Below are 25921 nucleotides of genomic sequence, written 5' to 3'. Positions count from 1 at the left end.
GGCTTTCTGGGGTGGAGTTCCCTCTTGGATGGCTGTTGGTTGGTGCAGTCACACAGGGGTGTTGCAGGCTGTTTGGATGTATAGTGAGCTCAGCAGGGAATCAGGGCTGCTGCTAGATGGCTGCTGAGCTGAGTGCAGGTACATCTGAGCTTCTGGTTCTCTACTAGTTTCCCTTCAGTGCATGCCCACCTCTTTGTTGGGCAGGGGGCCCTGTGTGAACTTAGAAATGGAGGGCCTGGGCTCTGAGCAGAAAGGGACATGCCACTGCCATCACTTGTGTGAGCATGGTAGGATGGTTACTGAGTCTCAGGAATGGAGGCATGCTGTGACTACCAGCCCTAGGCAGCTATTCCACAGTCAAGACAGTGCTGAGCCTTAGCAGCTTAGGTCACAGGGACAGGGCTGAACTACGTGGTGGGCTCTTATTCTGTGCCAATACAGCCATGTGTACTCTGAGCAATACTCCAGACTATGTCTGGGGACTGTTAGGGCTGAGCAATCTCCTGTGCAGCTGACGGTAGAGGCTGTGGGCACTTCTAGGGGTCTGTAGCTACCTTTTCCCATTAGAAATACTCAGTCTTGGCTCTGAAATGACCTGGGAAAGGGAGAGGCAGGGGCTTGCTCTTCTCTCCCTGCTCCCTCTTATCTCTCGCTTCAACCTCCACTAGGGTCTCACCACTTTGCTGCTACTCTCTAGCATATTTCTTCACTCCTGTTGCAATATTGTGGTTTATTCTTTGTTGTGTTTACTTTGTGGGAGAGTGATTACAAGGAAACTCAATTCAGCTATCTTCCTGATCTCCCCATTATTCTCATTTTAAAGGCATGAAAAATGAAACATAAACTCTTGACCTGATTCTAGCTTCTTCAACTCCACATTCATTATTCTCTAAAGCCCAGTTGATACAGTGACAGCAGGGAGGAGATTATTTAAAGTAAATCTCCTGAATGAACAAGTGAGTGTTCCTTTTGTACCATCAGCCTATTCAGTGTTCACTCACTACCTAGGAGACTCAGAGCCCAGGAACTGACTTCCTCTGCCCCATCTCTGTCCCGCATCCAGGGTTGGATTGTGTCCAGCAGGTACTTTCTGAGCAGAGATAGGCACATCAGGATGCAGGCATGGAGTACAAACAGAGCCTCTTCTGGTTGATGAACAATGGGTGAATCAGTGTCTAATCAGATGAACAGGAATATTTGGTAATAACAAGTTGCTTCTAAGGAAACTGAGTTTTTTGGCGTGTTGTTTGTCAGCATTATGAGGCTGACGCTAAGCTTATCTTCCATCTATACAAGTCCACCCTGTGGCACAAGTGCCTGTCCATTCTCCTCTATGTGGCTGCTGCCTGGTTCATGAATTAGGACCCAGGTCACAGTGTCCCCAGGGTCTCTTCCCTGAGATTTACTTACGGGCAACATCTTCATGTGTTTGTGAACAGCCCTGGTTGGTACATGAGAGGGTCAACCTGGGGAATCACTGGGACTTGTGCAGGGAAGCCTTTCCTGGTCACTGCATTTCCACAGAGCAGGAAGGGGAGTGGTGGCCTGTAACCTCAGGGAAGCCTGCCAGAGGGGCCCCTCCCTTCTCTCTCTGCTCTGAGGAAGTGGTACAGCCTGGAACGGCACCACGCAGGGCAGAATACAGACCCAAACCAGCAAAGCTACTGCCCCTGTCCCAAGGGCAGTTATTCAGCAGTACCACCAGCCTCTGTTGAAATTTTGGAAAGACTGAAACATGGTCAGAAATGAATGCTAATGGGATAACAGTCGCTAGAGCATTGGCTGCCCCTCCACAACAGTCAGCCAATCTCATCAACCTGCAGCAGTTCTCCCAAAGAAGAGAACATACACGGATGCTACAGCAAGAGAAATTGAAGCTAGATATAGAACAACTTTCTGAATGCCAGGCTAATTACATGTTGAAACCATGTTGGGGGAGGCATTCTGTAGGGTCCTTCCTGAAGGAAGTAGGAAGCAAAAGTGATATTGTATTAACTGGAACTTGGAGGGGTTTGGGTCCACCTGATCCTGTGTTCTTTCTATCTTCCCTATAATGAAGGTTTCTGGGATGAGAGAAGATATTAGCAAGTTTTATTTTCAGGGCATGAAGGGTGTGTTAGGTTTTGAACTGGAGTTAATTCTAACATTCATTAAGCACATGATGTGAGCAGTTTTCAGGAGTTCATTATCTAGCTGTGACCATTCTTGAGGAATGGTACCTGGTAGTAGAATCATATAAATGAATAAGGTCTATGTGACAAGTTGTGGTCATTACTATAATCCCACAGGCTGCTGCAGAATTTTGGTAGAGGGAGTGTTGCCCCAGTTTGGATACTTAGAAGAATTTCCCGAGTACATGTAATCCTAAACTGGGTCCCACAGGATGGCCTAAACTTAGATGGAGACTGGGGAATGTGAAGGTAACAATAGCCCAAATAACGATTCAGGGGAGGGCGGATGCACCCAGTGAATTCAAGGAAAGCCAACTGTGCTGGTGCATCTAGAACTCAGGGTCGGGGATCAGAGATTGATGGGCGATGCGCTGGCAGATGTCTGGAACCTAATGCAGTGTTGGGTGGTTTGGTCCCAGGGCAATGCTGCTTAGAGTTGGGGGTTTGGGGAAATGACTGCACAGTAGGATTTCTGATTAATCTGTTGAGAGACTCATAAGATTGGATGGCAGTAGATTGATCCACTGATGAACTCATAATTGGATGGCATTTTGGGGAGGTGGTAGAAACTGTAGGAGGTGGGACTTTGTTGGCGGAAAGTGGCTTCTGGGGGATGCCATGGAAGGGTCTGCCAGGTCCCTGGCCCCTTCCTTGTGCTCACTCTCTGTCTCTCTGTCTCTGTCTCTGTCCTTCCCAGTCTCCATGAGGTGGGAGGCTTTGCTGTGCCTCATGCTCTGCCTTCTCTCAGGCCCAAGGCAATGGAACTGGATGACCTTGGGCAGCAGCCTCTGAACCATGAGCCAAAATAACTCTTCCCCCTCTAAGTAGTTTCTCAAGTATTTTGTCAGAGCTGACCAACACAGTGTGCTAGTCAGGCTCTCCAAGAAACAGAACTACGATGAGTAGGCACTCGAGAACTGTGCAGGGAGAAATGCCTGTGAAGGGCAGAAGCCATGAAGCAGGAGCCACTCTCAGAATGGCTGCCAGCATGACACCTGCCATGGGGGGAGAGGGAGGGAGGAGGGGCTTCGGAAGCCTGCAGACTGTGGTAGAGTCTGAGACAGTTTTGACCAGGCAGATGGGAAACCCTGGAGTTAAAGTTGTCCACTGGAGGAGCTCCTCACCCACAGGGAGCAGGGGCTGCACTAGTATCACAAGTGTCCCTATCACTGGCCAGGAGCAGCCTGGGGGATGTGCAGCTTCCCCTGGAAAATGGCGGTGGACCCAGAGGCCAGCTCCTGGGGCTGTGGGTCACTCTGCTCCAGTGCAGGAGATCCGACTAGTGGGTTTTCCTGGCTGCCACGGTGGGTAGCCCACCAGTCACTCCTGAGTGTAGAGATTCGAACAGACCCTGTTAAGGGTGATGTTTGCTTCAGTGTTTGGGAGGAACCCTTTCTCGGTTAAGGAAGATCCCTCTTCTGGATCGCTAAATGTTCCTTTCCTGTTTAGAAATCATGAATTCCTTTTCAGCAACATTGAGGTTATTATGCTTTTTTTCTCTTCTAATCAGTTAAGATGATTATTGTGGTCAGAGGTTTTCTAACAGTCCCACTCTTATATTCCAGAAACAAGTCTAAACTAAGCATCATGGATTACATTTTTTTATTTTCCAGTACATTTGATTTACTAGTTATTATGTTCAATATTTTTCACATGTATTCATAAATGAGATTGGAGTGTTTGGTTTTGGGATCAAGGATATTCTTGAATCATAAAAATTGAAGAATAGTTTCTCATTTTCTATCTCTAGAAAGTATTAAATGAAATTGAAAAAATCCATTTTGTTTGCTTTTGAATGTTGGTAGAACTAACTTGTAAAATTATCTGAGCCTGATATTTAACTCCAGATTCAAATTCTATAATTGTTACAGTTACCATCATTCTTTCTATTTCTTCAGAAGTAACTTTGATAAATAAAATAATTTTGATAAATCTATTTATTTTGTTTATTGTCAAGTATACTTTTGTTGTTTTTAATATTTTCTTAATTAAAAATTATTTTTTATATGCTCTATATGTTCTGTCACAAAATTTTTTGTTCTACATTTCTTTTGTCTTCATTGAGTCTTGCAGAGGTCAGCATATTTCTTTGACTTCTTTGATCCTCTCTTATTCCTTGTTTCTATTTAACTTCTGCTCCTAAGTCTATTACTTCCTTTTTTCTTTTAAATTTCTTTAGTTTCATCCTATCATTTTTTTCTTTAACTGAAGATGAGAAGCCTGATGACTTTCAAGTTGGTCTCTTAAAAGCATTGTGGAGTGTAGGAACAAGCAATGGTTTTGAATCTCTGAACCCTTAAGTTTTCTCATGACAAGAAATATTATTTTAAGCATAAACATTTGTTTACTATTGCTCTAAGCAAGACTAAATCTCTGGAAACAATTAACCTATGGAAGGCAGTATGGTCAGAAGCAGCACTCAGACATGCACGCTTTGCTCTGCTCTGCTGTGGAGTCTTCCTGGCTCCCGAAGGCCACCTGCCGCAAGACCTGTGCTATACAAAGGGTAGAAGAGTGAACACAGAGGTCAAACAACACAGCCACACACCTAGTTCCTCTACTTTTCTCAGTAACTGGGTAATGACATTTTTCAACTTTAGTAAGTATTCCTCAGGGTAGATAAGCTAGGAGACCGTCGCTGTGGGCGTGAGCTATAGAAGGAAACACCGATTTCTCTACAATGTTCCCATAATGCTTTGGAAGTAATAAGCAAAACTGTGCAGGTCGTGTACATCATCTGCCATGCACTCTGCCTGTCTCCTCTAAATCCACGTAAAACCAATTGTATCCAAAGGTTATGGATTTGCTCCCTGTGAGTACAAAGCCAAAGAGCATGAGCAGAAGGCAAAAGCATGGAGAAGGACTTTCTACCCCCATGAGTAGGAAGACATCGGATTCTCAGCAAAGCAGCGCCCTCCCTGGAGAACAGAAGCAGGGGGTTCCATTCCGGGAGCCTGTAGAGACTCACTTTAGGGGCAGGCGTGTTCCTGAGCATGGTTATCTCAAATCATAGTTCAAGAAGAGAAGATGTTGGTTACATTTCTGGTCATTCTCAGCTCAAGACCAAAGGGCACATGATGAACTCATATTCATGATGGCTCATATGAATGTTCTAGGCATACTCAATTCAATATTATAAAGATGCAAGTTTAATCCAAGAGCCTAATAGAAAAAGTTAGAGTGGCTCAGTGACCTTGGAGAGCAAGGGTAGTTCTTAAGTGTCTCCAACAAAAGAAAGCATGCCTGAACATGCATTAATATAGGAGCTTGCCCTGAGTGCCTGTCTGGCTTCGTGGCCAACACAACCACACAGTGGAACGTGAGCCCAGTGGACAGGTATTAGGCTCCCAGCAAAGACCCAGGGCTGCCCAGTCTGCCTTGAGGTTTCCATCAAAGTAGCACTGATGAAACTAAACTGAGTTTGCTTTGTTTTGAGGGGTCAGAATAGATTAAAGCCCACATTTGTAAGAGCATATAGACATGGGGCTTTTCCCATTCCTAGTCACCTAACTTATCTTGGTTTGTTCATGGGCATTTTGACCATATCCTTGACTTGATCCTATATTAAGAATAAAGGAGAAAAGTTTGTGGAGAGGAAAAATAACAAAGGGGACTTTCCTAGAAGATCTTTGTAAAAGGAACATTTGCATAAGCCATATTTAACCAGAATCTTTGTTTTGTTCTTCCTTTCTGAATGCTTTAATCTCCCTCCCTGTGCCCTCACCCCACCCGACTGGTGAGAGAACAAAGGCGTCACCGTGTTTCACAGTGGAACCTCCCTGGCCCATCCTCATTGTCATGCTGGATAATTACATTTACTGATCAGTCCCTCCTGCTTCCACTTCTCTCATCCTAGATGCTCAGACATGTTAATCTTCCCAGAATATTGTCACAATCCTGTCCCTCTTTCGCCCAAGTTTTCCCAGAAACCTTGGCATGAATTCCACAAGCGTTGGGCTAGAATTCAAAGCTACTGCACGTCACTTTCATAACTGTGCTCCAGTCACCCCTACCATCTGTCTGTGACCTCAGAGTCTTTGGCTCAGGTGCTCCACGCTCCTGGTTTCTACTTCCTCTAGGGTCCCATCTTGACTCTGGATCTTGCTGCCTTTTACCTAGTGGTCCTGTGCCTGTGCGCTCCACCTGGCCTTACTTTCCTCCCCCAGGATGCTGCCTCCGAGGGCGGGAGCTCTGCCCCACGTCTGCACCAGCTCCGACAACACTTTTTTTTTTTTTTTTTGCAATAGTAAAGGGTTTTACTGTCTGTTCCATGGCACTTGTGGACAATGGCCAAGTCAAGAGGGAGAAGAGAGGCAGCCAAGAGGCACGTCAGCTGACAGAGAGCAGGAACTGGCAGAAACATGGACGCCTGAGGATGACTTTCTAAACCACACATCTTACTCCCCAAAGCAGTCTCCACTGGGGTCCTTGGCCCTGATGTCCCAGTGAACAGCACTCAGAGTGAGGGCTGCCAGCGCAGGCAGTGAGTCTGTGCAGGTCGTGCACTGCACAACTTCAGGGTGCCCCGGGAGCCACATGAATGTGGATGACACATCCTTGCAGCTGTGCAAGATGGAGAGCCTCTGGCACTAGCCTTTGCTGTAATGCAGAACCTGAAACGACTCTGGAAGGGAAAGTGCAATCCTTACCCAGAGCTTCTTCTCTTAAGAGGCTCAAAGTCGTAGGAAGGCTGGTCTGGCCATGGGGCAAGGAGGTATTTCTGACTAGGTTCTGATGGGGCCTGTTCTCTCCTGAGAATCCAGCCCTGATCAGGTGAAGTCTCATCGCATGCCATGGAGAGAGGTTTGCTGCAACTTGCCCTAAGGGCGCACTTTCTGATGCTCTCTGATTCATTTGGACACATCTACCAAGGGTCAAGCAACCAACTGGACTTTCTGGAGATCTGGCACAATCTCTGCCTTTAAGGAGCATCCAATTTTATTGGAAAGAAATCAGAACATATTACAATTTAAAAAACAGACTGGGTTAGAAGTTTAGATTATACTTAAGTCCAAAATTGCCGGGTACAGACTGACCTTGTAGAGGGACGCCAGGGAGGGGAGACTGCCACTGGCTGGCCAAGGTGAGAGCTAGTGAAGAAGGAGGGCGAGGGCGGGTGCTGCCAGGAGTCTAAGGGCTGAAGCAGGAGGTGGTAGGAGACCTGGGGCAGGGGAAGGGGCATTCAGCAGGAGTCAGGGAGTCCCTCTCCTGATAGCTGAGGAGATGCCACCTGCAGCCATCATTTCAGTGAAGCTTCTTGTGTGTTAACAGTGGTGCTCAGAAAGAAGCAGGGGCTCAGACGTGTGGATGGGTCTCATAGGAAGAGACAGAGGCACCCACAACTTCCAAACAGCTCTGGCCATCACCGTGTCCCCTCCTTTGTTTGGTGCTGAGATGCTGCGTGTGGAAGTTGGCCAGCTGAGAAGGGAGATGGCCGAGGAGGCGGGCAGGCTGCAGGTTCTGGATAGGATGGCCTCCCTTACACAGGTGAGCTACAGTGCAGTGGAGAGCCCCTTGAGCAGAGCCCCTTTGCTTTACTGCAGTTGGAAAGCATCAAACATCAGTTGTATGAATTTGCCTTAGGAGTGTCCCCCACAGATACATGGAGGACAGAGGAGACAAAGTTTGATCTGCAAGAAAACTTGTAGTTGCATATGTAGAAAATTTTTGCTGTTTTTGTCATTAGGTACAGCATTTAGTTGAAACAAGAGTTAGCAAAGAACAATGTCAGATGTCTTAATATTCCATAATAATTCTTTACCTATTTTCTTATTTGTTTCCCCAAATAGAAGATATTAAAATACTGAGCCATATAAACACCTATGGGGGGATAGGAGCCGAGGGATGAATAAGGGACTAAATGTGAGCAGATGGAGCTGTTGACACGTGGAAATCCTGTTCAGGTGCACTGAAGAAAAACACTGCATCCTGGACACAGTGAATGCCACCATGCAGGCCTCTTTGAGGAAGGACCAAGGAGTCTTCAGTGCCTCAAGAGTTTTCTTTCACAGAGGGTCGATTAGTATGGGTCATCCATGCTGGAAAAAAGGACAAGAGTATAAAATTGCAAAAATTAAAATGTTAATAGCAAAAGTTAATATTCATTAGTGGTAAGAAGAGGAAAAAGGAACTTATTTCAGCTGGAAATTTTGGGCAAGATGTGGACCATTTTAAGGCAAACAGGAAGAGTCCTAGAACAGCAGTTCTCACTTTCAGGTTAAAATACCAACTCTGATTGGTAGGTGGGTGGGGCCTGAGGTTCTGCATCTCTAAGAAGCTCCCCAGTGGTGCTCATGCTGCTGGTTCACCGACCACACCTGGACAAAGGCCTGTGGTTCAACCCTTGTCTCTAGATCCACTGAGTTTGGAGCTAAATGCAAGCCAGGGAAGTGAAAGATAAAAGGCAACATGCTCAACTGGGAAGTGAAATCAGAGAAGATCAAAGCTCAGGAAGGGAATGGAGGTAACTCTAAATGCCTGATTATGGTGGGATAAGCCTTACAGAGATGTTGACCAACTTTGTTTTCTGAAATAAATGCCACATTTTTGTTGTGATACAACTCTCATTCTTGGAAAGGATGGGTGAAACCAAATTTGGTACATCTTAGCACCTTTCAAAGGAGAACTATATTCTGAGGCTCTGGTCTCATGATGAACTGTCAGGGTAAACCACAGTTCAGCAGCTGCAAACGTGCTCACCAAAAGAGATGAAAATGTTTCTGAAAACATGGGCCCACATGTGCCCTCCTCTGAGGTTGGCATCATATCTTCCTGTGTATCTTGGGTGCAGCTTTCACTCAGGTAGAATTTAGACACTAGAAACCAAATGAGGTGGCAAACAGAACCAGTTTGCAGAAGAGCCAAAATAACCAGCATGAATCGAAACCACAAATGCCCAGAGAGTGCTTCATTCACACCCAAAAGGTAATAGGAATGTGCCCCAAGAACTAGGAGAGTCAGCTCAGGACTTAAAAAATGACACACAGTGTATAGTGTGATCGCTTCATTTTACTTTAGGTTTGTTCTGGAAACATGTCCTATCTTTTTCACCCACCCTTCCTCAGTGCCATCACACAATGGTTTAGTGTGAAAAAAATGTCACATTACTGGAAGAGGAGGGCATCTTACCTCTAGACTGACAACTTTAACCTAGGAATCCAGAGTCCTGAGTTCTAGAAGCACAAGAACATGCCCTCTGGACCCAGGTGCAGACCAGGCTCTGTTCTGCCATTTAGCCTAGTGACCTCAGGCTTGCTATTATAGCTCCCTGTGCCTGTCTCTTTACTGTCAGGGGGTATTATTAGTACCTTTTCCAAAGGCTTATAGGCAGTATTCAGTCATTTTGTAAGTAATTCTATCAGCAACATAGAATTAATATTTGATAAAAGTTTAACTCTGTCACTAGCTCAAGGCCTATAGGAAAGTTATTTAATTATAAGCTCAATGATGAATAGTTTGGACATTATGCTTACCAACATTCTTTACATATTTAAAATTCAGTGATTCTATGAATTAAGGTCACTGTGGTGAACAATGAAAGGTGTCCTAAGGCAACTGTGCAGTTATGAGGTTGTTCTAGAATATCTGGGGAAGCACTCTACACAGGGGGCCATTCTTTGCTCCCAGCTCCTCCTCCACAGCTCCTCAATAATACACAGGCTCCAGCCAGCTCCACTCACTAGCCCTGAGCATGATCTCATACTTACATCACCATGTCATTGTTTATGTCACTTCCCTCCTTAATGTCTTCACAAGTCACTCCATAAATCCAAGCCTCTCCGTCCTTCAGGAAGCACCCAGGCTCCACCTTCTACACATGGTTTTTGTGTGATCACCAAGCCCAGTGGTCTTTCATTTTTAAGATACAAAATTCAGTAGTCATTACTATACTATGCTTTGTATTCTTCTAATTTTTTCTATATTTCTGTCTTGACTGCCCAACTAGATAATAATAATCTCCCTGAGGTTAGGGACAAAGGATTACTCCTCTTGGTTGCTCAGTCAAGCTTAGCACTAGTCCAACATGAAAGTGTTCAGTAAACAACTTTTAATTGAATCACTGTAAACATAATCGAACCCTTAAACCTAACATGGCAATTTGCTTAACTTGATAATTAACTTAATGTTAATACTCTGCCATCCAGCAACTCTTTTTGTCCCTCACGGACATTAAAAAAAAAAAAAAAATTAGAATTGATCAGCTCCACCCAGTGGCAATTAAAACAGGTGGTTCCTGTGGCCAGAAAAAAGCTCTGGGTAGATTGCACCAGAAAAAAACTTTCACTCAGTGGGTGGGAGCATGAAAGAAATCTTTACATCTTGTGGGTTTCCTGCCACAGAGATAGGGAGGCCAGCCCCCAAAAGAGACCCCTTTATCAAGATGCCTTCTACACAGTTGAAGACAAGATAGAGTCATCAAGCAGGAGAGAAGACTCTCCATTGGCCTATGTTCCTGTCCAGTTAGCTCCACAACCCTCCTTCAGAGCCAGAGTTTAAATACATAAACACATGTTCCACCTCCCCTCCTCATCCCAATGACTCCTCAGCCTTTTGCCCTCTGACTTCATCTTGGTGTCTGCACTGGGAACATTCTCCCAGGGATGCCATGTTATAGCCCCTAGAACCTTGCTGTTCTTCCAGCCACATTGAGACTATTTCCATTTTCTTCTTCCCTAGATTTGTGGCCCCCGAGTCTCCCTCCCCTTGCTTGGGCCATCTCCTTCTCCTCCTTCCTTAGCTGACTTAGATACTGATGCTCCTCTGGCTGCCACCCTCTCCCAGGTCCTCTTCCTTTCCCATGCTCACACTGTCCCTGGGTTACTATGAACCCTCCTGTGATGTCCGTCACCTCCTGAAATGAGAGAACCCCCAAATCCATATCTCCTTCCCTTTGTGCTGGAGAGACCCAACACACTGTGGGTGACCCTCAGACACCTGAAGCTCAGCATGTACAAACCTAAGCTTGAGATCTTCACGTCCCAAATTGCTCCTTCTCTTATATTCATGTCTCCGCAGTAAACACCACCCCCCTAGTAGTTCCCAGGTCGGACTCAGGCAGCCTCTTTGACTCTTCTGGCTCTCTGTCTCTCTCTCTCTGTCTCTCTGCCAATTACGCACCACATTCGGTTGATCCTACCTCTTGTCACCTCATGAACCCAGCCTCACTGTGGTTTCTCCAATTTGAAGATTTAAGATTTAAGACTAAACTAAAAAATATATATAGATTGTTTCTTTGGAAAAACTATGTTTAGAATTCATGATCCCATTTTTTTTCTACATTTCTGAAGATCAGTGCTTATTAGAGTCACAATTTTCTACCCTTTTGTGTTAGACATTTGAGGCCCTGGGGTCTGGGGATGTATGTTCTTCCTAAGGTCTGGGTATATTAGTTGCTCAAAAAGTATATATGGCATGGAGTGTTTCTCAGAGATTGTATGTACTCTCCATATGTGTTCAGATAGGACAAGAAAAAACACAACATGATGCTTCTAACCCTTAAAGAAATTTCAGGGATGATCATGAAAACACCCTTCCTAAAAAAATATTACTTATACATTTATTCATTCTGCTGCACTAGTACCAAAAAAAAAAAAAAAAAAAAACCAAACAGATTTCAAGGGAGGCTATGATTTGGCACTGTATCTGGAAATTTTATATGTGAGAAACCCCCTCCATTTAAATATCTAGTATGGGGTCAGTGTGACTAGCTATAACAGGAAGTATTTGAAGAGAAGAAGAGTACAGATACGGAAACTTCTCGTTGATAAGACTTACCATTTCTGAGATTTCTTGCCTAAAAAAAAAAAATAGAAAAAATGGCATTAACAAAAAGTAGACAATTTCAATTTTTTGAACTAAGGGAGAGGGGATATGTTCCAACCCTCACGAATGCCTGTTGAGGCCTACCATGCATTTGTTAGGGGGACCTCCATGTGTGACGGGAGGGACTTGAGGTTCTGGCTTGATGCTCTAATTCAAACCGTGGCAGACTCTCAAACAGCAGGCTTCTTCCCAAAGGGGTATGGCTGCTGATACTGTAAGAATATGTGCCATTGTATCTCAGCCTCTTCCCAGTGGGATGCACTAGAGACTTTCACTAGGAATTGCATCGAAGTGTCTTGAGTAGCTCACGTTTTTTTACCCTACAGACACAGTGACTATGGTTGTGATCCTTCTTTTGATTTCCTGCAAGGAAATCTGGGGCCAGAGCCAAGATCCTCTCTTCTCAAGTATATAGGATTTTATGATACACAGTTTTGTGTCCTAACTTAACCCTCGGTTCCCAATCTTTTTAGCTAATTTTATTTGCTATGTTGGATGCATTTTGTCAACTGTCTTATATGCTTTTGGAAAAAAGCAGAATATAAATAGCAAATTAATGAGTGATCTACAGAGTTGGGGTCTGGAGGAAATCAAGCAAAAGAAAAAGAAACAGTGAGCTCTTGGAAGAGACAGAATCACGAGGGTGGGGCTGCACGTTTCAGTGGCTGTAAACTGGCACACTAGAGGCACCCCACCCAGGTGCAAGCCCTATTTTGCCACCTGTGTGTAGCGTGGTGTTTTGAACTCGTTCTCTGTAAGCCACAATTTCTTCATCTGTAAAAGGGGGACAAGATTGCTGCTTCCTCAGCAGCGGTTATGCTGGTTCAAAGCGTCCAGGCCAGGGCTTACCACAGACAGTGCTCACCTACTGTTTTAATCTTTTCAAGTGTCAGGAATTATGACTTTAAATCCTTTCTGCCAAAATCAGCCTGCTGATGACATGGGCCAAATTCACTTGATCAGGGAGAATCAAGTCTGAATTAACTTCAAGTTCCATTTGTTTATCTTCATAGAAATATATATATTTTTTTCTTTTAGGAACAGTAAATCAACAATAGATGACAAAAAATCTGTTCCTACTGAGAAGGTTTCTATTTGAAGAAAAGGGAACTAAGGGGCCATATGTTCAGTTTCATGCCCTGTCCTAACCCTGCATGTTGGTTCAGATGGAAAATTCAACTGAGAAAAGAACAGTCTTATGAATCTGAAGGCTAGTTCTTTTGGGGAACATATCTGGATGGGAGTCTGACCTCTGACACTAATCCCTGCTAAGAGATTTTGGAGATTTGGTCTAAAAAAATCATTGCCTCTATTTCTTCTTTGCCAGGAGGCTAGTGGTTGTGACTTCTCAGGAATGATGGTGTCAGGAGCAGTGTGTCTGGATGAGCCCTACAAAGCAGAGCAGATTTGGGGAGCCTTCCCTCCTTGTGTACAGGAAAAGAGAGCTACAGTATGGATACCAAGACCCCTAGGGAGGGGCAGTGCAAGGTTCAGAGCACCCAACTAAGAAGGACAGGGGTCACTTCCTTGGCCAGCACGCTCTAAATTGTCATTTGTCCTCATCTTCAGATTTCTGAATCCAACAAAAATTAGAAAATCCTTGGAAGACTAAATATACATATATACACACAGATTATTCTTTACTTTTATCCTTGTAAATGCATTAATTAAAGGTCTGTGAATTGAGGCTAGGGACATAGCTACCATTTATAACATTGTCTCTATAGGAAAAATATCCTTCATGTTTTAAAGAACCAACTTACAATTAAAACTTTGGAAGAGAAAGCCACTTATATGAAAGTCAGAGATCCTGGTAAAAGATTCACAAATGGAGACATCTACATGTTGCATTAACTCTGACTTCCCACAGAGTCAGGGATCTCTGGGGCTCTGGCTCTTGGTGGCATAACTGTAACTAGCCTAAGTGCCCGTTATCTGTTTCCTGTTTGCCCCATACTGATTCCCACAGCAGGGCATGCAGTTTTCAAGTTATCAGATTGAGATCTTGTACAGAAATGACTCCCAGGTAAAAAACTTAAAAAACAATCCTACTGCCTTTCTCACCTACTCATACAAGAGTCTTAGCCAGCTCACCCCTCGTGAAAAACGCATGACCTTGATTCTATTCTTTGAATTTCAGGCTAAAAGCTAAGAATTTGGAGACAAGCATCCTCCTTACAAAGGTGACTTTCATCCCCAAAGTCCCTAAAGATCCACATCCAGGGCAGGGCACATCCCAGGGCAGGGCACAGGTGGGACTAACACTCTATTCTCCAGCCCCTGGCTCTGCCCTCATCACCCAAGGCAGGAAGAAAGAAAGGACAGTTGAGGTCAGGCTTGGACGTCTCCATGGAAGGAATGGTCACTGGTGACAGGCAGCTGTCACTCTTCTTTCCCCAAGTACTGAGGGAATGTGATGGTGGAATCCAGTCCCCTGGAATTCTCAGCAGCAGGGAGGACACTGTGACTGCTCAGTGCTCTCAGGTTTTAGTTACTGAGGTTCTTACTCCCAGGTTTTGCCCCTTCCACTGTCTTTCAAGTTGGTGAGAAAATGAATCTGGCATCTCCTTAACTGTGGATGAAAGATTGGATCAGATGGCAGGACCAGGGACTGGAGGAGAAGAGTCCTGGAATTGCCACTGTGCATGGCATCCCACATTCAGTGACAGAACACATGCTGCCTACTGGAAGGAAGGGAAACTTATATGTCAACCCATGGATGCCACAGAGAGTTAGCACAGAGGAGTTGGTCTGCACTTGCTTTGAGGCTGTCCATGGCCCCTGAACTTGAAACAGGTGTATCTTAAAAGCTGCCCAGTGCCTGTGAGTTGTAGCTGTGAATGTTCTGCCAAGGGAGTCGGCCACATGTGGCAGTGCACACCAAGGCCTGCTGCAGACTGTTGCCCACCTTCAGGGGTGAGCCCTGCAGGGGCAACGGGGAGTGACACTGTGTGCCTCTCTGCTGGTGTTCCACTCTGAGTCCAGGAAGCAGACAGTAGCTGCTCAGGGCAGTCCTGCTCTGCCTTCTCCTCTCCAGCCCAGGCTGGAGGGCGGTGCGCATGGAGTACTTGGTTACAGCTGTGGCCTTGCTTGGTGATAGACAGCAGGGAGAGGATGGGGGGTTTCCCCGGGGACAGTCCAGAAACAGACAGGACTGGGACTCTTCAAGAAGTCAGGCTTTTGAGAGCAGCACCTGAAAACCTTAGTGGACGTTGGGTTCACTTCCCAGTGAAACTGTAAAACTGAAACCAGAGGCATGTAGGTGCTTAGAGGACAGAGATTATGCCTCCTTTTCTCACAATTAAATAAGAGTAAACATCTCAGTTAGTTGTTATCCCCCTAGCAAGATGTCTTCAAGATAATACGCATTTTCAAAATTTGCCTAATGCAAAGCAAGTCAGCCAGCCTGCTTTAATGGAGGTGTGTCCTGGGTTGATTGTCTATAGAACTTTAAGCTTGGCATCCTGCTTCAATTGAATCTATTACACTCAATTTCCTGTGAGGCTCTTTCTTTCCTTTTTTTCTCTTTAAATCTGTGTTATTTTCATAAGCATTTAAATTCACATACCTTTTCTTAATCGCCTTGCCAACCAAATGATAAATGCCAACCCAGAGAATGCAGTGACTATGACGGCCACAGGTATGAAGAGGGGATTATAGTCACCTTCCTTTATCATGGAGAAACTTCTGTCTGATTCTGAAACAGAAGGTAGGAAGGCACACATGAGACCACAGCATAATTTCCTTGGTGCAGCTCCTAATTCTTGACATTTTCCCTCCTGGCTTCCCATTATAGCCCCTTGATGACCATGACAGATCTGATGCCCCCCAGGAGTCTACCTGGGAGAAGGGAAATTTAAATGTCAATCAGTTGATTGACAGAGGAGTTGATCTGAAGCAGACTGGCCCAGCCTTTAGCCTAGTGCCTAGAGAAACTCTGTCGCCTGGTGGGTGATTGGTAGAATTCCTGGGAATGTATACAAAATCTTGGCATGAAAAAGTTATCGTATTGAGCCCATGGCTTTCTCAATGGTTGGACCTCAGACACAGAGAAGATCTACAAAGTCATATACAGCTTCAGGAAAAAGAGAAGCCAATGATTGACCCGGGAAACTTGTCAAAGGAAACTACAAGTGTTTTTACTTTAAAGCACACGTGCAATCCTTTGTGAATATAAACTTGGTTCATTTGTAGTTTCATTTTTATTAAGAAAAAGTCCCAATGTGAGAAACCTGCCTTGGATACCTCCTGATGAAGGAAGCTACCTTCCCATGTTGGCACAGGGTCCAACTGGGGCCCTCGCTCCTCTAGCTGCTTTGCTGAGCACTCACACAATGCCTCCACCTGACTCTCAAATACAGGATGCTGAGAGGCTGAAGTTCCCAGAGGTACCAAACAGGCACCTGTTGGCTTGAGGAAGATGAGGGAATGGATGCTAGCCAGGCTGCAAAGCAAACGTACCCGACAACCTGACGCTCAGAGGCCTTCTTGCCCCTCCTGCTGCCTGCCCCACTGCACTCTAGACACACAGAGGTTAGCTTCTCTAGTGACTTCTACAGACCCCAACCCAGGAGGCCCTCTGTAGCCTGGGCAGATGGCATGTGGGGCAGACCTTGTGGCCATCCTCTCATATGCTAATTTAAGGTGCCTTTGATCCAGCAAGTGTTGCTGGCACCTGTCAGGTGGAGGAGAGAGGAAGGTGAAGAAGACAGTCCTTCTCTTGCTCAGACTTGGGAGACATCAGCTGAGGGGGAATTAGGTGGCCATGGATGACCTCTGAGGAGGCATTTCAAGGGACTAACAGAGAAGAGAAGTCAGATAGCAGAGGAAAAGAACAATGGAGAAGAGCTAAGTCACCAGAGACAGCGGGTTAGATTTTAAAAGTTCAGACAGGAAGTGTTGAGAATGAAAAACAGAAATGGCTGTCACTAGAGGAGGAGACAAGGACAGCCAAGCATTTTATAGTAGTTAATGCATACAAACTTGTATTGTACAAAAGGAAGCGTCAAGTTTAGTAGATGTGTCCCACCATCTGTGTGTCCATCAGCCCCATCTTCAAGTCTTCTGTGTATTGGGCGAACTTACGTTGACATATTGGATGAGGGCTGGACCAGATTCCAGAGGATCCACAAACAGTTCTCTTCTCCCCAATTAGCTCAGTTCCCTCTGAGCAGCTGAAGGTGCATGTGGAGGTAAAACTGAAGTTGGCCAGGGGGTGAATGCAGTCCATGGACCCCAAGTCAGGTGCTGTCAGAGGCTCACACTGAATCACTTCAATGGAAAAGACAGAACAAGAGAACTCAGGGTAGTACTTCGGAGCAGAGAACTCTCCCTTGACCAAAGATTTTTAGCCAAAGCCATCTGACCTAAGATGGGACCATCCACATGCATATAGCAGTCCTCGTTTCTAGACGTTACTTCTGGTGATGCTTCCAGACTTTATCTCCTTGGAATGATGATGAGTGGTAGGTTGGGGGTGAAGCCCCAGCAGCCCTGATGAAGCAGCAGGGCACACACCTTGCCTAACAGCACCCTGAAGTATTCTCACAATGTGCAGAATCTCCACCTTCTCTCCTGTGGTAGAGCTCACCCAGGAAGCTTTGAAAAAATCCCAACTCTACAATCCCAATTCTGTAAAATTTGGTAGATTAGACAATTTAGTTCTAGGATTTTGATAAAGGATGTTGATGTTTCTTTTGAGAATTGAACTACTTAAACTAGTGATTCAGAAGGATAAATGTAAAAAATGTCATCAGAACTTCCCATGTGCAAACAAGCACTAATATTCTCCCATGTGGGGATAATCTTTTCAGTTAAAAAGGAAAATAAAAACCCCTTAATTTCAAATTTAAAATGAAGAAGAGATTGGTTTGTTTTTAAAAGAACTTATTCTCCTGAGGGTTCAAGGATGGAAAAGATAAAGATAATCTTAAGAAACACCAAATTTAAAAATCAAGAAAGAATTCCACCGTGGGACGAAAATTCTTTGGTGTTAAGTAGGACACCAACTAGTAGATATCATTGACAGGAGAGGAACAAAATTTATTCCTCAGCAAGACTGCTCATGCCATGGCAATGAGGAAAATAAAAAATACAATATCGCTGTGTTGTATTGCTCTAAATCAGGCTATACAGTGTTAGATGACTGTAGAGACCATTTTTTTGTTTGGGGGGATTATTTTTAATTTTAGTAAGAATGACCCCTTAGAAAAGCTTCACAGCACAATCCAAGGTTGCAGCACACTCTTAAAGAGGATGCAGATTTCTTAGCAAGTCTCTGCTGCATCTTCTTGGACTGTAAACCCAGGAGAACCGTGGCCAAACCTGGAGTTACTCACCATGACAGGTTGGTTCTAGAGATGACCAGTTTCCCAAAGGGCCACAGCGTGTTTCCTCCATCCCATTTAGGTTTGTTCCCTCAGAGCAGTTGAAGGCACACTGCGATCCGAAGCTGAAGGCTCCCAGCGGGTGAGTGCAGTCCATGCTGCCCAGCTCTGGGGCCTCCAAAGCCTCACACTGGACCGCTTCAGTAAGGAAGAGACAGTGTGGGGAAGGGTTAAGAGGGCCTGATAGATTTGATTCGTACCACTGCCATTTAATAGCCATGTGTCTTAGAGTCCAAAGAAATATTTCTGAAAGAAATGGTCCCTGAACTATGTATTCAAAATGAACTGTTGTGTTGGCCACTTATGAAATGATAGACAGGGTCATGAGCAGAGTCAGTGAGATAAAAAGCCCGTTTGGTAAGTGGAGAACAAGTATTTTGATGTTAGTAGCAAGAAGAGAATGATGTGAGATGAGTCTAGGAAGAAAGACAGGACTTAACGAGGATCTCTTCTATATCAAGGATTTCTCTAGGCCTTGAGAGGCTCACATTTCATCCTGTAGGAGAAATGTTAGGCACAAATATAAGGGTAGATGGTCACACATGGGCTGTTTGATTACTTTTAATTGTCTACCTGCCTGTGGTACATTTGAGGAAAGCTGATTTAAAGCTCATCTAGTAGACTACTGCAATCATTTAGGAGAAAAACATGTGGGCAATGATATAAGAGTTGACAGGAGACATATTGGAAATATATAAGTCCTGCATATTGGTGCGCATTACCTTGCATCAAACATTGGGGAGGTGAGAGTCTCACAGTGTCCATGTACACAGTGGTTTCACGTTCCAGCTCTAGAACATGGTTTATCTCACACTGAGGTAAAAGTTACAGAAAGGAAAGCCGGCTGGGACAGTGGACTTTATAGGCTTTTGGACATCCCCAAAGAAATCCTTAGCATATTTGGAGTTGAGGGCTAGAGACAGATTTCTCAGTTCAAAGACCAGATAGACTTGTGGGTCAACAAAAGTCAGTAAGTTTGACCAAAGGGAAAATGCAGAGTCAGAAGCACCACAGGAAAAAAGACAGAAGTTGAGAAATAATAACAGAAGTTGAGCTGGGATTATTGCTTATGTAGGTACCTGAAGAATGATGTTCAGTGGAACAGAAAGATTGGCATAATGGAAAGCAAGACAAAAACAAAACAAAACAAAAACCTACAATTTTTTAAAGTAGAGGAATGGGAATACACTTATATATGGTTTAAAAAATAAAGTTCCAGAACAGGAGTAAAATTTTAGGTAGCAGTCTTGGCTCAGAGATTAAGAAAAATGAGTTGGATCTATTCCAGACAGTTGACATCTGAATCCACTTTGGCTTTAAGTCATATTCTTTACAAATATTGCTTTTGTCAATAATTTTCTGTTCTATACATCAGATACTTAAAACTTATTCTGAAACTACCAACATCAGTCAAAGTATCGCGTGTCTCCTTCAGTAGTGGGTGACAGGGTCAAGGCTTGGCTTTAACCTGTGTGTTCCCTCCTTTCCATTTCCACCTCCTTGCCTCTGAGTGACTGACTCAGACCAGGAAGAGCCTCTCCATCACCCACCATGTGCTTCTGGGTTAATTGCCCACTTGCCGGGGAAGGAGCCGCTCACTGCAGATAAGGCTGGGCTCCTTCACCAGCAGCTCCAGGCCCTGGGCTCACTGCAGCTTGTCTCCCTCACACTCAATTGTGAACAGATGAGATTTCCCTTAACTAACCAAAAATCCTTTAAGGAAAGGTTTTATGACAGATCTTTCATTGTGTTCTCCTGAAATACATAGCCCAAGTGAACATGGAGAATTTGCTGTTACACATCTCTGACATAAGCTATGTATTATCACGAACTTTTCTTCTGGCTTTCCTTGTCATCACTTTATAAAAAAGTGAGATTACCTTCTGTGTAACTCTCTCCTAAGGGTGAATTTTACAGTTTCTTTCAGACTTTAGATTCCAATTAATCCATCAAGCTCATCAGATTGTGAGCTCCCTGAGAGCAGGAATCAACCCTCACCTGACCCCTTACTGTAGAGCTCAATGCTTGCACTCCACACCTGGTTTCCTATGATAATCAGAAACACTTGTGTTCTGGGAGTGGTGGCCGAAGCCTCTAATACCAGATTCTGGAGACAGAGGCAGGAGGACTGCAACTTTAAAGCCAGCCTCAGCAATTTAGTAAGACCCTCAGCAACTTAGTAAGAGACCCTGTCTTAAACAAACAAACAAACAAAACCCTGGGGATGTAGGTCAGTGAAAAAGTGTCCTTGGGGTCAATCCCCACTACAAAAACAAAACAAAACCACTTCACACTGCCTTGTGAAACCTTTGCAGTAAATGCATTGCAAAAGCATAATTTCTGATCACAACTTCCCATTTCTCAGAATGGCTAGTATCATTTGATCCCAATCAGCTTCCATCATAAGCTACAGTGAGTCTTGTTACTTGCAAAGGAGTGAAGGGGCTTACCAAACTGACACTGGGGCCCATAGTGTCCAGCATCACAGTCACAGGTGTAATTGTTGATGGTTTCCACGCATTCTCCGTGGCCACTGCATGACCAAGGCTGGCAAGAAGCTTTAAGAGGGTCAGAGAAACAGTGTCTCAATTGATTGCTCTTTAGGATTAATAGATATTTCTTTAATCATAGGTAATTGTTTATCCACACTATTTTAATAAGCAGGAAAGGTTTATTTATATGTTCAAAGCACTTTTGCATCAAACTCACATGCTAAAATTTCAGTTTATAAAATATGCTAGGCATACAGCCCAGGACACATGTGTGCTTTTAAAGTCAACTTGCTGAGGGTAACATGCTGACAGCTGGGGAGAAGTTGCTTAGGCTGCTTACACTGAAACTCTTGAAATGGCTGGCTTTCAGTCAATGATGGGTAAATGAAGGCTGGGCCTCACCCACCTCTGCACTGTGCTTGGAGTCCTTCCTTATGGGAAGCACTAAGATAAAAAGTCCAAATTTCTAAAGGAGCAGAGAGTCCAGTTTACGAGGAACCAAATGAACCATGTTTCACTGTTAAAATCCGGCTTGGAAAAACCCTGGCTGGGCTGGAACTGTTGTGACAGTCACCCAACAAGCCTGTGCAGTGTTGTGCCAGGAGGTCACGGAGGCAGCTTTCAGCCCAGGCTCCTGCTTTACAAGGAGGACACAGGCCAGGTGAGCCCAGCTCTCAGCCAGCCCTGCTCTTGGTGTCCCTTCCTGCCCTCCATCAGGGGCCCTGGCTAACTCCTCCTCCTCCCTGCCTCCCATGTAATGTACTTAGCACCTGGATGGGACGTGAATTAGGGGTATGGGTGTGGGGTGTAGGAACCCGCTTCACACACCAGAAATGCTCAGCAGTGACCTGATCCATGCCTACTTGGGGGACAGGAAGCAGATGAGAGTGAGCTAGCTCCTGCTCCCCCCCCAGCACTCCCATGGGGTAGGTCTGATTATTCTGGCTCAGGTCTTCCTCGTGGCCTGGTCTCCCACCTGTGTAGCAGAGGGCTGCCTTTGGTTTGTGGCAGGCATCGTCATTCCATTTGCCTGAGTCTTTTTCCCTCTTGATGTAGATCTCCACGCAGTCCTCTTTGGATTTCTTGTTGTTGGGCTCCCCAGGTCCCCAGTTCTCTGCTTCTTTTGTGAGTGGCTTGTTGGTTCCCACCCACGTCCATATGTTTCCTATCTTCCGGATTCCTATCCAGTAGTAAAAACGGTTGAAGGGCACTGTCTCCTTCAGGTACTCGATTTCTCCCTTATTTTGTATGGCAACTAAATCCGTGTAATTTTCTTGGCAGAACTTTCTAGCACTTTGCCAGTTCATGAGTTTTTCAGAATAGTGGTAGGTCCAACAGTCAGTTCCATGATGTGCCAGGAATTCTGAAAGACAGAGCAGGAAGCATGCCTACTCAAGTGTTTCAGCTGAGAAGAGCCCAGCTCTGTCTCCAGGCTGAGCTGCCACTCAGAGAGGAGGAGCTGAGGGCTCAGGAGGGTAAGTGACTGCTCAGTATCAAGCCCTAGTTGTTAGCAGATGGGAAGCAGAACCCAGACCTCTGCTTGAACATGGGATATCTTCCTCGTGGCATTGTTTTATATGGACACAATGGCTTTCTATGTCTATTTTTGTAAAATGTTTTTTTTTCTCAAAATTCCTTTATGTGAAATTTAACTAGCATTTTAGAAATTCAAATTTCATTTTCTTATTGTCAATCATTTAAAGTTAATATGACATATAACCAATATCATATAACTAATATTTACAGTCTATTATTTTATCCTGGGATGAACCCATTTTCTCCTTTCTCCTAAATGAGAAGCAAAATTAGGACAGGAAGAACCTTGACATATTTTCCTGTACTTTCTTTCATGTCCAGAAAAACCTTCAAAAAAAAAAAAAAAAAAAAAAAAACAGGGAAAGCTTGTTGTGGTCCTAATCACATAGTAATAAAGGCGAATTTACAAACCCAGTTATGTAGAATTGTGAAATTGATCACATCAGTTTCTGTATGCAGAGTGACTCAGCTGTTGGTGTTTAATAAACATATGGATGCTTCAAATAGGAGGGCCTTGAAAGAATGAAATTAAACACACAGTAGACCCCTGCCCCTTGATGTGCACCATTCTAAGCATGACAGGATCTATGAGAAATGGGACTTTTTAGGAAAGTAAAGCCCCCCCAAAGCTTTCAGCCTACGTGGAGTTGTCTTTGAGAGGGCGACTATATTGGAGAAACACCAACACAGCTTAGGGCCAGTTCTCATGGCCTCCCAAGGGTTCTGGGAAAGGAAGGACAGGGGAAAAGGAAATGTAGTTAATATTGGTCAAACATGTCAGAAATGATCAGAGAACTAGGAAATATATGACCAATGGGAAAAGAGCACCTGCAGTGACCTCTGAACTGGTTTGGGAGGAGCCATTCCACTGCAATGCCTGTTCTACCATGGGAGAGGCTGCTGAAGCCACTCTGCAAATAGTGTCTATATGTTGTGGCAACTCAAAGGGCTCTTGAAAAATGAGAGGAACGCTGGGCTCCCTGAGTTGCCAGGTGGCCAGGTGTATGCTGTCAGATGTGCTTGGTTGATCAAAACCAAAAGTTCAGGTGAGGGAGGAAGAAGACATTTATGTACTTGGAATGGGGAAGGGTCCCAGCTATGGCTGGAGCATCTTGAGACTCACTGAAACTTTGTAACATCACTGAGAGGAGGACCATAAAGGGGACCTAAGTCCCCTGCCCTGAAGGAATTCACATTGGAACTGCAGAAATTGATTTGAAGTACACTGACATATTAACAGAAAAGCCAGTGCTAAATAATGGTGCAGTGTCTTACTACAGATTTCCTATTTAACCTTATTCCTTTCCTTTTCTTTTTTTCTTTTTTTTATTGGTTGTTCAAAACATTACAAAGCTCTTGACATATCATATTTCATACATTAGATTCAAGTGGGTTATGAACTCCCATTTTTACCCCAAATACAGATTGCAGAATCACATCGGTTACACATCACCTTATTCCTTTTCCATTGAAAGTTTCTTTGGGGATTGTCGGGATTTGAAGTCTGCAGCACAGGCTGTGGCAGACAAGATTGGGGGTTGGGGGTTCTTGGGGAAGTACCAAGGGCTTGAGGAAGGAGAGAGGTCACAGAGGGATGGAATTGGTAGTAATTTTCCCTGCATCTATGCACCCTCAGTGGATGTTTGAGAAAATGAACATAAATTAAAAGGCTTAGCAATGTGTGGCTGTCACAACATACCCCAGCAGAGCACTGTCCAGATCCACAACTGGGTGATCCCCAAGCCCCTCTGTGCACTCTGACATTTCCTTGGAAATATCTGCAATAAAACACAGGACAATTTAGATTGGAGACAGGTTTAAAGCACCTGGCAGGGGTGGAGGTACCTGCAACTTTCTGAAAATTCCAGATGAAACACACAAATGCACAAACCCTGTCCCCCATCAGAGATTTCCCAGACAAGGGAGGAAAAGTCACATCACATCAACCCAAACCTCCTGCAGTTTTGTTCCATTTTGATTTCATGTTTCAGTCTCAAATTGCTGATCATCATTGCTCTGATGCTTTTCTATATCCCAGTAATTTTTGTGCCTGCTTGTCTGTGGAGCTTTCAGGTCAAATTACTGAATATTTGTGTATTTGTTAAGTCTTCCTTGGCGCTTAATGACCTTTGGTGTTTAGATCGACTGCTGTCTTCTCACTTGATCATGATCAGTCAATGCTTCAAATACCTAAGAGAATTACATAACCAGACTCCAGAGAAGCACAGCAGTTCATTTTCTTTTTTAAATAAGAAATAAATTTTTGAGAACTGAATGACAGCATCCCAGGTTCTCTGCAGCCTGAGGGCCATGTTTTCTGCAGAGGACACCTCTCTGGCAGCACCGTGTTTCACTGCCCAAGCACCACTTCCCTCTCACCAGAGACTCGCAGGGGAGGACGTCGGCCACCTGACACCCTAGGATCACATTCTGAGACTGAGAGCATTTTTGGTTTCTACATGTTAAAAACCAAAAATGAAATGGCTTGTTTCTTGTCCCATGCCACCTGCCCCTCCAGCCCCAGGAGAGTTTCTGCGTGTCTGGAATCTCTGGGCCAAAGGCTCACCATGGCTTTGCTGGCTCCTTCTCTGGCTCCACAGCCTTCAGCCTCTGCATGCAGCACCTGGGCTCTCTGGGTCCTTGTGGAGGGGGCCCGCTTGCTCCAGGGGAGGGCTCTGAGTGTCACCAGCAGGGCTCTCTCCACCCAGTCTCACATCCTCCTCCCTCCTCCCTCCCCTTCCTCCTCTTCTTCTCTCACCTCTTCCCCCACCCCTTTCCTTAGCTGGCCTCTGCCCCTCTCCCTGGGAACAGTGAGGTGTTGTGGTTGGATTCTCCTTCCTCTCCCACTTCCATCTTCCTCCCTCTTTCCCTGTCCTGTGCTTCCCTCCTTCCCTTCTGCTGTCCCCCTTTATTGTTCTCATGCTGTTGTCTTCTTCCTCCTCCTTCTCCACCTCCTCTTTCTCTTCCTCTCCTCCTCCTCCTCCCTCCTCTCTCTCCTTATTAATGCTAGACTAACTCCTGACTATCCGTTGTAGGTGGTCCTTGTAATGCCACAGTTCAGAATTCTATTTCAGACCATTTAAGGTGTCTGTCATACTTCAGTAGAGCTGCCTGATCCACTGGATAAAATCCAGTTTCTTCTCCTCCTTTCCTTGCTCGCCGCCTAGTGGACGAGCTTGTGAATGGCACCCCCTGAAATGAAGCACTTTTGTCCTAGGGAGGTTTGGGGTCCCAAGAGTGTCTTTATATTTCTGAGGTATAAAATGTGAAGGAAATAAGACTGCATATGGAGTTAGAACTCATATGATGAAAGACAATTAAAAAGAAGAGTCACTGACATCAGATTTGTACTTTAAGAAAGATAATGATGATGGGCTATAGAGATCAGTACTCCATATTAATTACCTTATTAAATTTTTATAAACATAGTATTCTGAGAGAAACTTTAGTATTTCCCATTTTAAAGAGTATCAAAGAGAGTAAAAAAGTTGCCTCAGAATATATCTGGTGAGAG

At 44.6% G+C, this 25921-nt stretch overlaps 1 protein-coding gene across 1 annotated transcript in view; it reads right to left on the bottom strand.

Moving 5' to 3' along the window:
- Positions 1 to 7164: 7164 nt before the first annotated feature.
- LOC143412157 (E-selectin-like) overlaps positions 7165 to 25921 on the bottom strand; it is a 41012-nt gene continuing 22255 nt past the window's right edge. The window contains exons 10-17 of the mRNA XM_077105070.1: positions 24107 to 24185; positions 21848 to 22234; positions 20830 to 20937; positions 18332 to 18517; positions 17079 to 17264; positions 15562 to 15690; positions 11946 to 11964; positions 7165 to 8209 (exon numbers count right to left, since the gene is read on the bottom strand). Of these exons, the coding sequence (XP_076961185.1) occupies positions 8191 to 8209; positions 11946 to 11964; positions 15562 to 15690; positions 17079 to 17264; positions 18332 to 18517; positions 20830 to 20937; positions 21848 to 22234; positions 24107 to 24185 (1113 nt within the window). The 3' untranslated portion in view covers positions 7165 to 8190. The remainder of the gene's footprint in view (positions 8210 to 11945; positions 11965 to 15561; positions 15691 to 17078; positions 17265 to 18331; positions 18518 to 20829; positions 20938 to 21847; positions 22235 to 24106; positions 24186 to 25921) is intronic.

Source organism: Callospermophilus lateralis, chromosome 13 (assembly GCF_048772815.1).
Source record: "Callospermophilus lateralis isolate mCalLat2 chromosome 13, mCalLat2.hap1, whole genome shotgun sequence".
NCBI lineage: Eukaryota > Metazoa > Chordata > Mammalia > Rodentia > Sciuridae > Callospermophilus > Callospermophilus lateralis.
This window is presented reverse-complemented; position numbering and strand designations above follow the sequence as displayed.